This window comes from Habropoda laboriosa, unplaced genomic scaffold, assembly GCF_001263275.1.
Source record: "Habropoda laboriosa isolate 0110345459 unplaced genomic scaffold, ASM126327v1 scaffold33, whole genome shotgun sequence".
NCBI classification, from domain to species: Eukaryota; Metazoa; Arthropoda; class Insecta; order Hymenoptera; family Apidae; genus Habropoda; species Habropoda laboriosa.
In genome coordinates this window covers 1220803-1236026 of record NW_017100187.1, presented here as the reverse complement: position 1 = coordinate 1236026, position 15224 = coordinate 1220803, and the positions used below count along the sequence as shown (strand labels likewise).

The 15224-nt window shown below is 41.4% G+C and overlaps 1 protein-coding gene across 1 annotated transcript in view; it reads left to right on the top strand.

The window, feature by feature from the left end:
• Positions 1 to 6502, top strand: part of LOC108579625 — a 26080-nt gene extending 19578 nt beyond the window's left edge. Inside the window, exon 3 of the mRNA XM_017943207.1 lies at positions 5644 to 6502. Coding sequence (XP_017798696.1) covers positions 5644 to 6272 — 629 coding nt within the window. The 3' untranslated portion in view covers positions 6273 to 6502. The remainder of the gene's footprint in view (positions 1 to 5643) is intronic.
• The last annotated feature ends 8722 nt before the right edge of the window (positions 6503 to 15224 follow it).

The following is a 15224-nucleotide window of genomic DNA, read 5'->3' as shown; positions in this document are numbered from 1 at the left end:
GGGAATATTTTCCCTACTCCTATTGCTACTAATATCCCCGAGACGGAATAATTATTTACAGCCGCAAAAGAAAACTCTTTGTCACGGCCTTTCACTTTGTGCTACCGCGCCATAGAGAAACCGCTCCGCGCGCAGGTAGCGCGTTACGAGCGTATCGTTAAAAAGGTTTTCGTGTCCGTGCCTCGTTCACTTTGCAATTCCTTCGATTATTCCTCCAAGGGGGACGGAGAGGAAGCTGTAACATCGTCTTATCGGTGGCTGGAAACGCGTGACACAGAGAAAAAAACGTGGAATTTTCGAAGATACGTCTTGAATAAATTTCCTCCACCTTATTACGTCTTCGTGTGAAAAAAAGGATTGCTCGAGTCGTGAGGCACAATCAGAGCACACAGGTGAATCTGTACAATTTCCCGGAGCAGGAGAGAAAAAAAAGTTGAAAGAAACCGAGAGAGGTGTGCGAGAGGTGTACAAAAGAGGAGCTGGAGCAGTAACGACGAGGTTGCCAAAAAGGCAGCTTCCGTGTTCTCAGGCCGAGGGTCGAAGAGAGTCCAAGTCCCTGGGAAGCGCGTGGAAGAAAGGGGCAATTTCTTGGACGCCTCGGCGAGGAGAGGAGATCCTACGGCGCGAGAAGGGAAGACAGAGGCGAAATCGTCCGTGGTCCAGGACCCGTGTAATTACGTCCTTTGGGCTGGCGCGATGACTCCAGGACAAAGTATACCCCCGGTTTGCCACTTTATAATCAACGAGCACGGCTCTTCCCCTTCCGCGATCCACGGTGTCCACTTAAACGCGTCCCGTAATCGCTCCTAATTACCCGGTCCACCAGGCTCGCCCTGTGTTTCACCTTCGAATGGGCGATTCGAAGCCTTTTGGTCACGCAATACGTACAACGTACCCTTTCAAACCAAACCACGTACCGATCACTCGCTCTTCGGCTTCGCTGTCCAAGTTTTACTCTTCTGCCTTCTTCTCCTTTTCTTTTTTTACTATCGGAGAATCGAAGATGGCTTTTAATTGCTTTCACCGGTACCACCGGACGATTTACCTCGATCGATAATTTGTACGCTCGACGGCCACTGTGATTCAAGTCCCATTCGGGCTCGCTTTGCAAGTGTCTTTAATTGGCTCGAATGGTTACTGCTTCTTCGCGGTTTGCATCGCAAGTGATGTTCCCTTTTAATGGGGACACTTAAATTCTCCTTCATTTTTTTTTTTTAGTAAAAAGTGAATTGAAATTCACTTCGTGTGTAATACAAAGTATAATATACTGTATACTCTGTCCAAGTTAAGAATAACCTCGCTCTCGGACCGATTCTCGTCCGTTCTGCGCATAGACAGAGAGCGTAGCAGAGGGTAAGACGGAGACAAACGTATGCCTGCCTTAGGAACGTCTCATGCGCGAAGCGAGGTTATTCTTAAATTGGACAGAGTGTAGATCTCTCGTGTACAACGGGTTAAATGCTGTCTATGGATGTATATATTCAGAGTTGGCTTGAATTTCAGCGGAACGATTAACCAAGAGCTATTTACGCCTCTGTTCTATCAATCTCATATGATTATTATTAAACACCTCCCACCGTGATCAAACTTATTTATACAATTCTCGATCCGCTGCCAAGTTATACGAACGTCGTCGCGTAAATAACCACATCCGTATGTTCCTCTTCGAGAGAGAGAGAGAGGAGGAGCGGTTTACACATCGACCCTTTTGTCAGAGGGAAACAAGGGTAACCGAGTTTCCCTCGGAATATGGGAAATTCTGTCGCTTTCACGCCGGTCAGACAACATTTCTCCATCCCTTTTCCAAAGCATACCTGCTCCTTCCGTAGGATGCGCAGAAATCCCAGGAAATTTTTATTTTACGGCACAACGGGGGAAGGTTCCTCGTTGCCTTTTCTGTCAACAACCTTCTTCTCCCCTTCTCGAGGCTAGCCTGGGAATTTCAATGATCGCCAAGTCCTCCTTCCCGCCATCAGGAGTTATTCGAATTTTTTCTCTCTCTACCTCCAAGGCAAATCTTCAACTTCGTTTCGATAGATCTTGCAAAATTCTCCGTGAACAAGGAACACGTCGATTCTAGTAAACTCGAAGTTTTCCTAACGTGTGCAATTTCCCCCGAATAAACAGCCAGATAAATTCTCGAGCAGACTCGATTGCACTTCTCAGGCTCGTTAAAAGCTTCATGGCGGGAATTAAAGCGGTTCTCGGGACAACATCGTGACAACAGATAACGACTCCCTCCCTCTCTCTCTCTCTCTCTCTCTCGACTGTTTCAAAGTCCATTTATAAGATTCATTAAAGTTTTGTAGGTCGTTACCATTAATCACAAAGCGGCGGGAAGCCTCTTGCGGCGGTGTGTACGCTATGGTATACACCGGGAAAATAACTTTCCGCTTACGGCCGTTCGTATCCACTGACCCCTTTTTGAAATATGAATTTTATATGCTAATGCCGGAACGCTTCTTCGCTCGCTTACAAACCCTAGGAATTTCAATCTTCCGACGAAAATTCCACGCAATTTCGCCCCTTGCCAACGTGCTTCACGAATAATAGAAAGAGCGTGTCGATCGAATTCCATCAGGATTTACGATCTATAAATTTCCACGAACGATGGAAGTTCCCCGGTTCGCCTGATAAATTCGATCGTTTCGCGAGAAACATTTCTTCCCAACGGTCTTCGTGTAATCTTCAGAGAAAAGACGTCGTTCCTGATTTCGTCCTTTCTGTTACAGTAATTTTCTTCCTATAAAATTCCGTCGGACAAGGGAGCTTTCTGTTTGGAAAATCATTTCTTTCTTGGCTCGTCTATTGTTCCTCAAGGGGTGAAGTGTCAAAAAATTGCAAGCTCTCGTTACAGCCCGGAGATTGTTTCTAGATCGTATCCGTGGGATATAGACACATAGAGCAGCCCTTTAAATCGTTGACTAACCTAACTCAATCTACGGCCTCTCCCTGCCACGGAGAGAGAGAGAGAGGCCATAGAAAGGAGACATTTAAATCTGGCTATCCCTGTGGGAACGTCCGGCGTCCACGTCCTGAGGGGTTGTCCTCCCAAGGGAAAAAACAATGAACTCGTTCTCTATTGGTCCAGGTTAACGTCGTGTTCCTCTGGTGTCGATGGGAGAAAAGGAAAGAGGGAGAGACTGGTGTATGGGACACCCTAAAAAGATCGTCCTGTTTCGTGAGACAGAGCTTTGATCCAATTTATGCGAATTCAGATTTCGATCTATTCATTTATTCAATCTTCGGGGAGTAACGTTCGAGAAAATTCAACGATTTTCTTTCGGTCGTTGATTAATTTTGTTTATCAGATTTTACTGGAGTAATGTGGTTAATTCTGAAGATTCAACTTTAGCAAGGATATCTCTCGGTTTTCGTTTGTAACATTTGTCAAAAGCTCGCGGTGTAGGTATATAATATCTGTTTCATCGTGGAAAAGAAAATACGATACATTGGTACAAATGCTATTTCCATAAATGGACGGAAATTCTGCTTTCCAACTACACAACGAACGCCAACATGTTGTTACATAATTCATAACGAGAACAGACTTCCTTATTCGATCCTCCTGCTTCTCATCCCACGAAAACTAACAGTTCCAAAACTTGTTTAATCTTCAACCGGGGCGGCGGTAGGTACTACATATTACGGGGAGCTTTTAATTCGACATTTTATAGGTTGATACGTATCTCGGTTCCCAGGAACCAGATAAAGCCTTCCTTTTTTTTTTTTTAACCCAACCTTTTCTCACAGCTTCTCCCTACCTTCGGACCACGACTTTCCATTAAAACTTTCTCAAAGAATATTCACCGATTCTTTCGTTATTGTCGCGACCACAAATTCACGGTGGTTGTAATTAATTGTACGTCTCAATTAATTGTAATTAGTCCCAAGTTTCCTCCCGTAAGTTTGAAGTTCGCGAGGTTCGAGAATGGTAATTTTTGAGAAATTGCTGTTGAAAACGAGATTCTAATTAATCCCGAGTTTCACCCTTAAATTTCAAGTTTGCGAAGTTTGAGAATGTCAATTTTTGAGAAATTACTATTAAAAATGAGGCGTTGTAATATCCTTACTGAAGTGAAAAAAATCACTCGCGAAAGAAAAGTTAGGAAAATATAATATGCAAAATTATGTGCAAAAAGTATTGATTTTGAAATAGCGAATTATGCCGAATATGTTAATTTTCAAGAAATCACTACTAAAACCTAAATACCAATTGATCCCAAATTTCCCTCTTAAACTTAAAATTCGCAAAGTTTCGCAATATTAATTTTCAAGAAATCACTACTAAATCCTAAATTCCAATTAATCCCAAATTTCCCTCTTAAACTTAAAATTCGCAAAGTTTCGCAATATTAATTTTCAAGAAATCACTACTAAAACCTAAATTCCAATTAATCCCAAATTTCCCTCTTAAACTTAAAATTCGCAAAGTTTCGCAATATTAATTTTCAAGAAATCACTACTAAAACCTAAATTCCAATTAATCCCAAATTTCCCCCTTAAACTTAAAATTCGCAAAGTTTCGCAATATTAATTTTTAAAATCGGATGCACAGTAATCTCCTTACTAAAATAAAAAAAAGTATCACTCTCAAGAAAAAAAGTTACCAAAATATAACGTGCAAAAAAATCGATTGTTAAATAGCGAATTAGGTAGAACAGCGTCGTCTATTGTTATCTCCAGCTCCCCCTTGAAATTCTGTTATTTAATTGAACAACCCCCGCGTGGACGATATTTGCGTCGTTCCCAGGAACAGGTAAGCCCAGGAACTGGCCCTACCTGACGTCTGTCCCCTCCACGATGGTTCTCATTGGGGTGTACGAGCCAGAGGGTCTCCTCTACATACACACACACACCACTACCACAACGATAACAGTGAAACGAGAGGAGAAAGAAGGCTCGTGCGAAATTCGATGATTCGCAGGAACGGATGATGGGGTGGGTAGCGACAGGTAGTTCCCATGGGAGGCTCATGGTACAGAATTCCCACAGGAACGAGAGCAAAACCGGGCCACCGAGTCGAGACTGATTCCGGTCGGCGATCCTCTTTGATTCTTTCGCGAGTATCTCGCTTTTATCGGCCACCAGTGGCCAGTTGAATCGAGTTCCACGGCTTTTCACGCATTCCGCTTCATTTATACGCCTCTCTTTTCATTCGGCCATGGATCTCGTTTCACCCCGGCTCGCAGAATTTGTTTGCCTGCCGGTGTTGCTTTTGCATAAGTGATTTAAGGGAGTGACTTCACTCTTTCGATCCCTCTTTTCAATTTCAACAGCGTTTCACACATTTTTTCCCTTCGATTAATTGCCGTACATAATGCAACCCTTTTCGAAGCATCTTTGTAATGGTAAACTTTATTTTTTTGATTCCCTCTTCTCCCTTTTGGAGTGATAAGATCGCTCCAGTATCAGTAACAAATTATACTTAAAATATTACAGCGTGCAACCCTCCAATTGTTAAAAAAAAATTGTAAGACTAGGCTAACTCGCTGATAACAACCAATGACAATGTATCTCCACTTCCACAAGCCCCACATTTTACCAAAAAAAAAAAGACTCACCCTCAAAATTAATCCGTTGAACCCTCGTAACGTGATCGTGACAGAAAACGAAAAAAAATCCATTGCTCCGTATGCGCAGATGCCGCGGAGAGGTTACTGACGTTGCTGGGCGTGGACGAGGACCACGAGGACCTGTTGTCCTCATCCGAAGACGAGGGAGTAGAGCTAGACGAGCTGGAGGACGAGGAGGAGGAAGAAGAAGACGAGACAGAGAACAACAGATTACTCCATCAGCTGGCCGCCTCTTTGGCCAAGGAGTTGAAGCAATCCCATCATCAGAAGCAGACCACGTCGACGAGGCTTTCTACCAGCAGAGATCATCAGATTGCCACGACGGAGACTGGTTACCTGGAACATAGTTGCCTTCAGGAGCAGAACATCAAAGGGACAAGCTGTTATCGCGACAGTCTCGGTGATAAACGTCACAGACAGGACACGTCACGCTCGTACGGGAAACAGGATGATATTTTCGAGTCGTACCAGCGTTTAGAGGGTCGGCTGTGGATGGATCAAGAGGCAGAGGTGGGAAACAGCCGCCGCGAGCAAGTTCCAGGGTCCTGGAACGCCGGGTGGGACGCCTGCGCCACGGAAGCCCTTAGATATCTCGTAGAGGACGAAGGTCTGCCGCCTCATCATCCCACGGTCCTCGCCATGAAGGACCATCTGGAGCTACAAAGGGAACGAACCTTCGCTCAGTACACCGCGTAAACCATGTCGATTTTTATCCACGGAGACGGTATTTTTTTAACGACGGCCCCCTTTTTGCCTCCGATCACCTACACGTTTCGATTCGGGCCGGAGGGTGTTTCCTGTGTCGGAGCTTGCTACGTCGAGGGGTGAATCAGAGAGCAGAGGAAGTGTTAGCGAAGACGGTCTAGTAGGATTTTAGGGTGAACTTTTATCGAGGAACAGGTTTCCAAGTGATTTTCGACACTTTGACAGACAGGTGGCGTTTATTGGTAGGTTTAAAGGGAATTTGGATATTCTGTTAATTCGAGTAAATTGGTGGTTCGATTTTTGAATATTCTGTTAATTCGAGTAAACGGTTCGATCTTTGGATATTTTATTAATTCGAGTAAATGGTTCGATATTTGGATATTTTATTAATTCGAGTAAATTGCTGGTTCGATTTTTGAATATTCTATTAATTCGAGTAAACGGTTCGATCTTTGGATATTTTATTAATTCGAGTAAATGGTTCAATCTTTGAATATTCTATTAATTCGAGTAAATGGATGGTTCAATCTTTGGATATTCTATTAATTCGAGTAAATGGATGGTTCCATCACTGAATATTCTATTAATTCGAGCAAATATTTCAATCTTTGGATATTCTATTAATTCGAGTATACGGTTCGATATTTGGATATTCTATTAATTCGAGTAAATGGTTCGATCTTTGGATATTTTATTAATTCGAGTAAATGGATGGTTCCATCGCTGAATATTCTATTAATTCGAGTAAACGGTTCGATCTTTGGATATTTTATTAATTCGAGTAAACGGTTCAATCTTTGGATATTCTATTAATTCGCGTAAACAATTCGATCTTTGGATATTTGGTGAATCAGAGAGCAGAGGAAGTGTTAGCGAAGACGGTCTAGTAGGATTTTAGGGTGAACTTTTATCGAGGAACAGGTTTCCAAGTGATTTTCGACACTTTGACAGACAGGTGGCGTTTATTGGTAGGTTTAAAGGGAATTTGGATATTCTGTTAATTCGAGTAAATTGGTGGTTCGATTTTTGAATATTCTGTTAATTCGAGTAAACGGTTCGATCTTTGGATATTTTATTAATTCGAGTAAATGGTTCAATCTTTGAATATTCTATTAATTCGAGTAAACGGTTCGATCTTTGGATATTTTATTAATTCGAGTAAATTGCTGGTTCGATTTTTGAATATTCTATTAATTCGAGTAAACGGTTCGATCTTTGGATATTTTATTAATTCGAGTAAATGGTTCAATTTTTGGATATTCTATTAATTCGAGTAAACAATTCGATCTTTGGATATTCTATTAATTCGAGTAAATGGATAGTTCAATCTTTGGATATTCTATTAATTCGAGTAAATGGATAGTTCGATCACTGAATATTCTATTAATTCGAGTAAATGGTTCAATCTTTGGATATTCTATTAATTCGAGTAAATGGATAGTTCAATCTTTGGATATTTTATTAATTCGAGTAAACGGTTCAATCTTTGGATATTCTATTAATTCGAGTAAACGGTTCGATCTTTGGATATTTTATTAATTCGAGTAAACGGTTCAATCTTTGGATATTCTATTAATTCGAGTAAACAATTCGATCTTTGGATATTCTATTAATTCGAGTAAATGGACAGTTCAATCTTTGGATATTCTATTAATTCGAGTAAATAGATGGTTCGATCACTGAATATTCTATTAATTCGAGTAAATGGTTCAATCTTTGGATATTCTATTAATTCGAGTAAATGGATAGTTCGATCACTGAATATTCTATTAATTCGAGTAAATGGATGATTCGATCTTGGAATATTCTGTTCATTCGAGTAAATGGTTCGATCTCCGAATATTCTCTTAATTCGAGTAAACAGTTCGACTGTTCCAAGTCTCCTTAAGGTGCGACGAGCACGACTTCCTTCCCAATGAAAAATTTCAAACCGCCTGTCAATGTGTTCTCAACCAAATAAGGAGTAATTTTCGTGGTTCTTACAACGAGAATTTCCACCAGAGTGTTAAAAGAAGAGACTCGCGAGAAAATCCTCGAAATCCTCCTCCACATCGAAGACATTATGAATTCGAATGAATGGCTCTGCTCCAAGCCCCTGTCCCACATTCACTTTTCAATCATCTCGACTGAAGCTCCGCGATCGTCCAACAATCCCGTGACGATCTTGCGCAAGCAAGCACAAGTTCCTCTCGCGTTAAAGAGGAGAGAATCTCTTTCTCCATTCAGATTAAGATGCATTCACCGTGTGTTTGTTAAAGCGAACGACGCGCTTTCACGAGAGAAGAGAAGAGCACCCGTTCGCGAAGCGGATTAGAACTTCTCCGTTGATTTTTTCCGGAGTATGTGGCTGTGGCTTCGTTCCGGGCAACTTTTCACCGCGAGTTTTCGCGCGGTTCCACGCAAGGATCCTCGCACACGCTTCGACGGGAGTGAATAATCGGCCCTTTGATCGTTTCTTTCAGACAAGTGTTGGAGGTATCGAACGATTCAATCGTGATTCGATACTTCCATTACTATCGCTAGAAAAACAATGATTTCTATCGAACGAAACTATTCTTAGGGGAAGTGTCACGATAGGAAAATGTTTCATTTCTTCGGAAAAATCGAGGAATAAATTAACGAAGAATATTCTAAATACGAGATATTCAGAGGGTCGAGAATTCACCGTCGACGAAGTGAAGATTCCATTACTTTTACTAGGCTCTGTCACCGAAAATTTCCATTCTTTGGCTAAGAAACGAATAAGAAAAGAAGATCGCGAGATCTATAGATCCACGATTGTTCAGGTTCCTACAATGATACAAGAGCTGCCGTGGCAGAAGGAGGACGAACTTAACATCCAATGGCGTTCAACCACCAAAATTAATTTCTTAACTCTTTCCTGAAACGAGCCGCCCTTCTTTTTTTTTTATACCACAACTTTTTTGTACTCGTTTGTCCATGTATCGTCGTTAGTATAGCTCTTACTAGCATTATCGTTTTTCCCCCTTCCTTTTTCTTTCTCCCTCTTTCCTCTTCCTTTAGATTACTCATTATTTATTGTACGATTAATCGCGTTGTTAGGCTAAGAGGAAATTCTCGCACGCTTTCGATTCCATTGGACGTTAGATTCGCTCCGTGGGAAACGAGTGTCAATATAACGATGTCAATACGATATTACGAAAGGGTTCATACGCTGGATCGATATGAACCGTGAACGAGTTTTCTCGGATCAGTGTCAAAAAAAAAAGAGTAAATAAATAAATAAACGAAGTGTTCTGCGAAGCCTGCAGATTTTTACCGTGCGACGTTCCCCTCGCTCTTCGACCCTTCGCAAGAGGGAAATTAATCGTTAACGGAGCGAACGAGAATTAACGCGAAATTTCGCACGAATACTCCGTCGTTAATTTATTTCAGAGTAACGAGAGGGTTGAAATGGCGGGGAGAAGACGCACGTTGCACCAGAAAAGTGTGCACGATTCGCAACATACGTTGAAACCTAAAATACTCCTAGGACGAACTTGTAGACTATTTTATCGTAAGTGCGTGAGAATTTGGATATCAGAGAGACTGAGATTGTTCGAGCGTTGCATTCCATTTCGTTTCATTGCCGTTACCAAGTGCCTCCGTTTTCAATCGAACTTCGAAAGATCTTCCATCCCTGTTCTAAAACCATTCAACTATCTTGAAACAGAGAGAGAAACCTACTTCAGAAAATACAAGAACGCGGTGCAACGTTCGAAGAATTGGTGAAACGGGGAAAATTGTATACGAGAACATTTTTGGATCCAGTGTCGTCGACGAAGCGACGGGGAAGAAAGAAAAGACAAAGAAGTATTACAAACGAATCGTGATTAGATAAGTAATTCTAGATCCTTAAAACGGCGAGTACCTAATCCTGGTATACGATGGAACAAGCGTTCAACGTCGACATTGGATATATCGAACAGGGAGCCTAACGATTCTAGATCGACGCTCGATCCTTTGATCGTGAATCGTTGGCAAACCCAGTAAAAAAAAAAGAAATCAATCAAAGAGAATTTTTCTGTCGCGATCGTCGATCCTCGTGAATCACACGACGTTCACCTACCCTCTTCTCTACACGTTCAAAATCAATTCTTGAGAGAATTCGGCGGACGTCGTGTTCACGACAGTCGACACAGGATCAAGCAGCCATCTTTGTAAATATGTATGATATATCGTTTTAACTTATACACACGACTATTGTTACTTTTACAATAAATCATTGTAGATAACATTGACCAGTAAATAAACGAGCGCTAAGTTAATTAAAACACAACGAGAAAATTGATTGTCCCGATAGAAAAAAGAAAGAAATTCCTTGGATGTTCCACGAGAAGAAGAAGAAGAAAGATGATTTCTTTCCAGGTTATTTGTCGCTTCAGCTGTTCCCGTCGAAGAATGCGACACTCCAGGTTGACCGTGACGGAAGAAGTCTATCGAGAGGAGAATCTGTGGGAGAGAATCGAGGATCCTCTACGTGAACCCGCAGGAAGCTATCTGGCACGCGACCAGGTTGAAAAGGATCCCATGGGCTTTATCGTGGCCCGGCTGCCATGGGATCTCTACGCCAATGGGGCATCTGGTGTCGGTTCGTAGCACATGCCATGCATCTGCTCCGTCGAGGTACTTTTGTTGTCTTCGACGTTCGTCCGGCGAAAATAAGTCGAGGCTGCTGTTACCAAGGGAATCTATGCGCCTTCGTGCCGCCACTGGATCATCCGCGACGTTGTCCTGCCTAACGATCTAGCTCGATCGAGGGTAATTAGCGATCGTGGAACTTTGTCGGCTCGTTCCGATCCTTGCGCGATTCTAATCGAACCTCAACGTGGATTTTTACGTCGATGAGATTGCCGGAGTGTATTTTTGCTTTTTAATTCGAGTTCCGAATCACGAACTTTCGAATTGGAAAAATGGCGATAATTTTCATTTCTGTCAACTTTGACGTAACTTTCGTGTAATTCCATCGATGATTTTGTCTCGAGGTAGAAAGCTCAACTTCAACGTGGATTTTTACATTGATAAGATTGTCGGAGTGCCTTAATCTCTTTAATTGGAATTTCGAATCGAGAAGTTTAGAGCGGGAACAATTTTCACGTAATTCCTTCGATGATTTTGTTTCGAGGTAGAAGAAGAAGTAAAATTCTTTAGTTATTGCTGCAAAAGCACGACATCGTTTCGAAAAAGAAACGTAACGTTTAGTAGGAATTTCGAAATGAAACAGTGAAACCGGTCGTTGTGGCAGTTTTAGTGTTAACGGATGAAACACTTGTTCTGGATACACGGCAGACTTGGAACGATATTATCTTGGAATGTGATTCCTTGTAATTGGGCGTCTATGTGTTTCTTCTTGAGAGAGAGAGAAATATCCCTTGGTATCTCGAAGCCTTAAATTCCACAGGGACAATCTATTCCGAACTACCATTCGAACTTGAAATCTTGATCGAAACTCTGTGAACTAACTCACTCTTGGAACTTTCCGCTATCGTTCCAACACGCTGAATCTCGTGTAATGTCAGCATTCCACCTGACCTGCAATTCGACGTTCAGTTTCCTAGCTTATAGATCTTATCCTGGTGAAATGTGCCTCGGTGAATATGAATCGGGGATGGATCTTTCTATAAAAACTTCTTCGATCTATCTTCTTACTCTGGTTGCTGTTGTACATTCGAATTTGAAGCTGTCTTCTTCGAGTGTAATTTCTATTTTATTTGTAGCTTTTAATCGCGCAAGTCTCCCAAGTGAGCTCCTTTTTTAAATCGCCAAATGATAAGTGAAGCCTTTTCATTTTTGGCTGGCTTATTCCACGCACCTAAAGCTACTCATTTGCCAAAGTAAGCTCGATACTTGGGTTACCGATCGATCGAGGTGAAAGAAGAATAGACTCTCCTAAGTGAAATCTTTATGTAAATCACCAAATGAAAATCGAAGATTTATCTCATTTTTATCTCAAAGCCACTCATTCGCCTTCGTTTACTTCCAGCGTTCCCACAGTAAAACTTTATCGTTTGCCTTCGTTTATTTCTAAAGCAAGCTGGACACCTAAGTTACCGATTAAGTTGAAAAAATAGTCGATTCTCCTAAGATAATCTCCTGCTTTAAATGACCAAACGAAAATCAAAGCTTCTCCACATTTCAGTGGCATATACCGCGCACCTAAAGCTACTCGTTCGCCTTCGTTTGCTTCCAGCGTTCCCAAAGTAAAGCTTTATCATTCGCCTTCGTTTATTTTCAACGATCCCAAAGTAAAGCTACTCGTTCGCCTTCGTTTACTTCCAAACTAAGCTCGACAACTAAGTTACCAATCGATTAAGCCAAAAAAGAAAACATCAATTTCTCTTCTCTGAGACAACGAAGTGCCCCTTTAATTCCGCGTTAACTACGTCGACGATCTCTAATCATCCCCGATGGAACATCCTGCCGGGTGTTCGTTCCTCCGGCGAAATCGTTTCGATTTTTTCGACCGAGCCGTACGGGCCAGCGTTGGGAGGGGGTGGTTGGAAGGAAGGGGAGGGAACAGCTGTTCCCTCGAAACCGTCAGGTGGTATCCCCGTGTTTCATCGTCAGCTGCGGGGGTGAGAATACGAGAAAGGGTTGAGGAGAGAGAGAGGATTTCGTTCGAAGCGAATTCCTCGGGTGAGTTCGATTGGAAAGAAATCGAGACACCGATATATTCGTGGGACAAGGATTCCATCGTTACTGTTTCACTTTTTTCTTTTTTTTTTCGCCTTCCTTCAACTTAGTCATTTTCGGTGTAAAGTGTCGGGATACGTTGGAACGCCAAAGTTCCAACGGGGTTTCGGTGCGTGAAATGGAGCAAGCCCGGTTTTTTTGGATTCTTTGGATACCGTTCCCACGAATGATAACAGAAAAAATTGATCCTTTTTGTAGGGCGATTGGTAACTTCCTTTTGGTGACGATTTAGAGTAGTATTTTTGGGATTTCCATACTGCAATTTTGAGATTCGAAAAACATTGCAATCAAAGTTTGATTAATAATTCTTTCTTGTTGAGAATTTAGAACGATATTTTTACAATCTTAATGTTCAAGAAAGAAAATTTTCTGTGAAGAATTGAAAAATATATCGTAGGTTGCAAGCTGTGACATTTGCTTTCCTCAGCATTGCAGTTAAAGCTCGATTGATCCTTCTTTTTTTGGAGAATTCAGAGTAATATTTTTACAATCTTAATACTCAAGAAAGCAAATTTTCTGTGAAGAACTGAAAAATATATCGTAGGTTGCAAGCTGTGACATTTGCTTTCCTCAGCATTGCAGTTAAAGCTCGATTGATCCTTCTTTTTTTGGAGAATTCAGAGTAATATTTTTACAATCTTAATACTCAAGAAAGCAAATTTTCTGTGAAGAACTGAAAAATATATCGTAGGTTGCAAGCTGTGACATTTGCTTTCCTCAGCATTGCAGTTAAAGCTCGATTGATAATTCTTTTTCGTTGAGAATTTAGAACGATATTCCTCAGCATTGCAGTTAAAGCTCGATTGATCCTTCTTTTTTTGGAGAATTCAGAGTAATATTTTTACAATCTTAATACTCAAGAAAGAAAATTTTCTGTGAAGAATTGAAAAATATATCGTAGCAATCTTAATATTCAAAAAATTGCAAAACACATGGTAAATCGTAAGCCGCGAAAACTGTACCAATCCCCAGGAAACGTAATTTCATCCCTCCTGTTGTCAATGTACGAACAATCGTGAAAGTAATATGTTTCAGAGTGGCGAAAACAATTTTACAAATGCACCGGTGGATAGTTCAGCTTGTCTGTTTAGGATGCATCCCGTTTTTCACCGCAAAACGCCCGTAGACAATTGCGACCATTTATCTTCCTGGGAGGGTCCTCTTCGTCTCCCTGCCACCTGGAACAAGATAAACACGGTTAGTATGAAACGCGAGAGAAAAGCAGAAAAACGAAAAACTCCCTTCTAGTTAGCCTCAGATAAATCTTTCCTTCTATTTAAAAAAAAGAAATGTACAAAGATTTAAGGAGATTCCCTTGGAGAAACGAATCTGTCGCCCTCTCGATCTATCCTTGCAACGTGTTAATTAAATTCAAGAACCGGGTACCAGCGTTCTTTTCAAGATCAATTGGAGAACCACTTTTATGCGATATCCAATCGGTTTCTCTTCCATACACCAGACTTAACGAAGCGTAATTATTCCCGATGAGATTAAGGATAATTATTCAAATATTCGATGTTTATCCTCGCCATCTTCGGAACGTGGGTTTCTTGTAAATTCTACAGAGCAGGCATTGAACAGATCCTTTGTTCGAAATTTTCGGTGCCTTTCACCTCGCGGAGAAGACAAGGTGTTCGGCACGAGCCTGGGCCCTAATCAATGATCGCTGTTTCCTGGCAGATGTTTCTCATTTTCCAAAAAACAATCTCTATTTTCTTCTTCCTTTTCTTTTTATCGCGTATTACAACGATCTTGCGAAATTCTCGTTAAACTGTGTGAATTTTATTCGAGAGAGGCGTAAAAATGTTCTTTCGAAGGAATAATTGTGAAACAATTGAGAAGTATTTCCATGGTGGAAAGGTGGGCCAAACACACCATGGCACGGTTACTAGAGGCCGGCAGATGTATACTTCCGGCAGCTGTAAGAGTGGTGTCGTGTGCCTTTATACTGCACGCGCCGATTGGCCATTAAAGAATAGAAGCAGCTGGGAATTCGATGATTTCGGGTGAAATCAATTTTCTACCCTGCGCCATCCGCATTATCTTCCGTGTGCCTCCTTTGAAAAGATCGCCGGAGAAACGACCCAAACTTCTAACACAATCTTAAACAATTAATTTGGAAAAACTTGGAGAAATGTGAAACTTGTCTTGAAAAGTATTCATTCGGCACTGTAAACGAACGGTAGTAGAGAAAAATAATTTCAGAGTGGCACACGTGATAATTCACACCAGTTCTTTCATCCTCTTTTG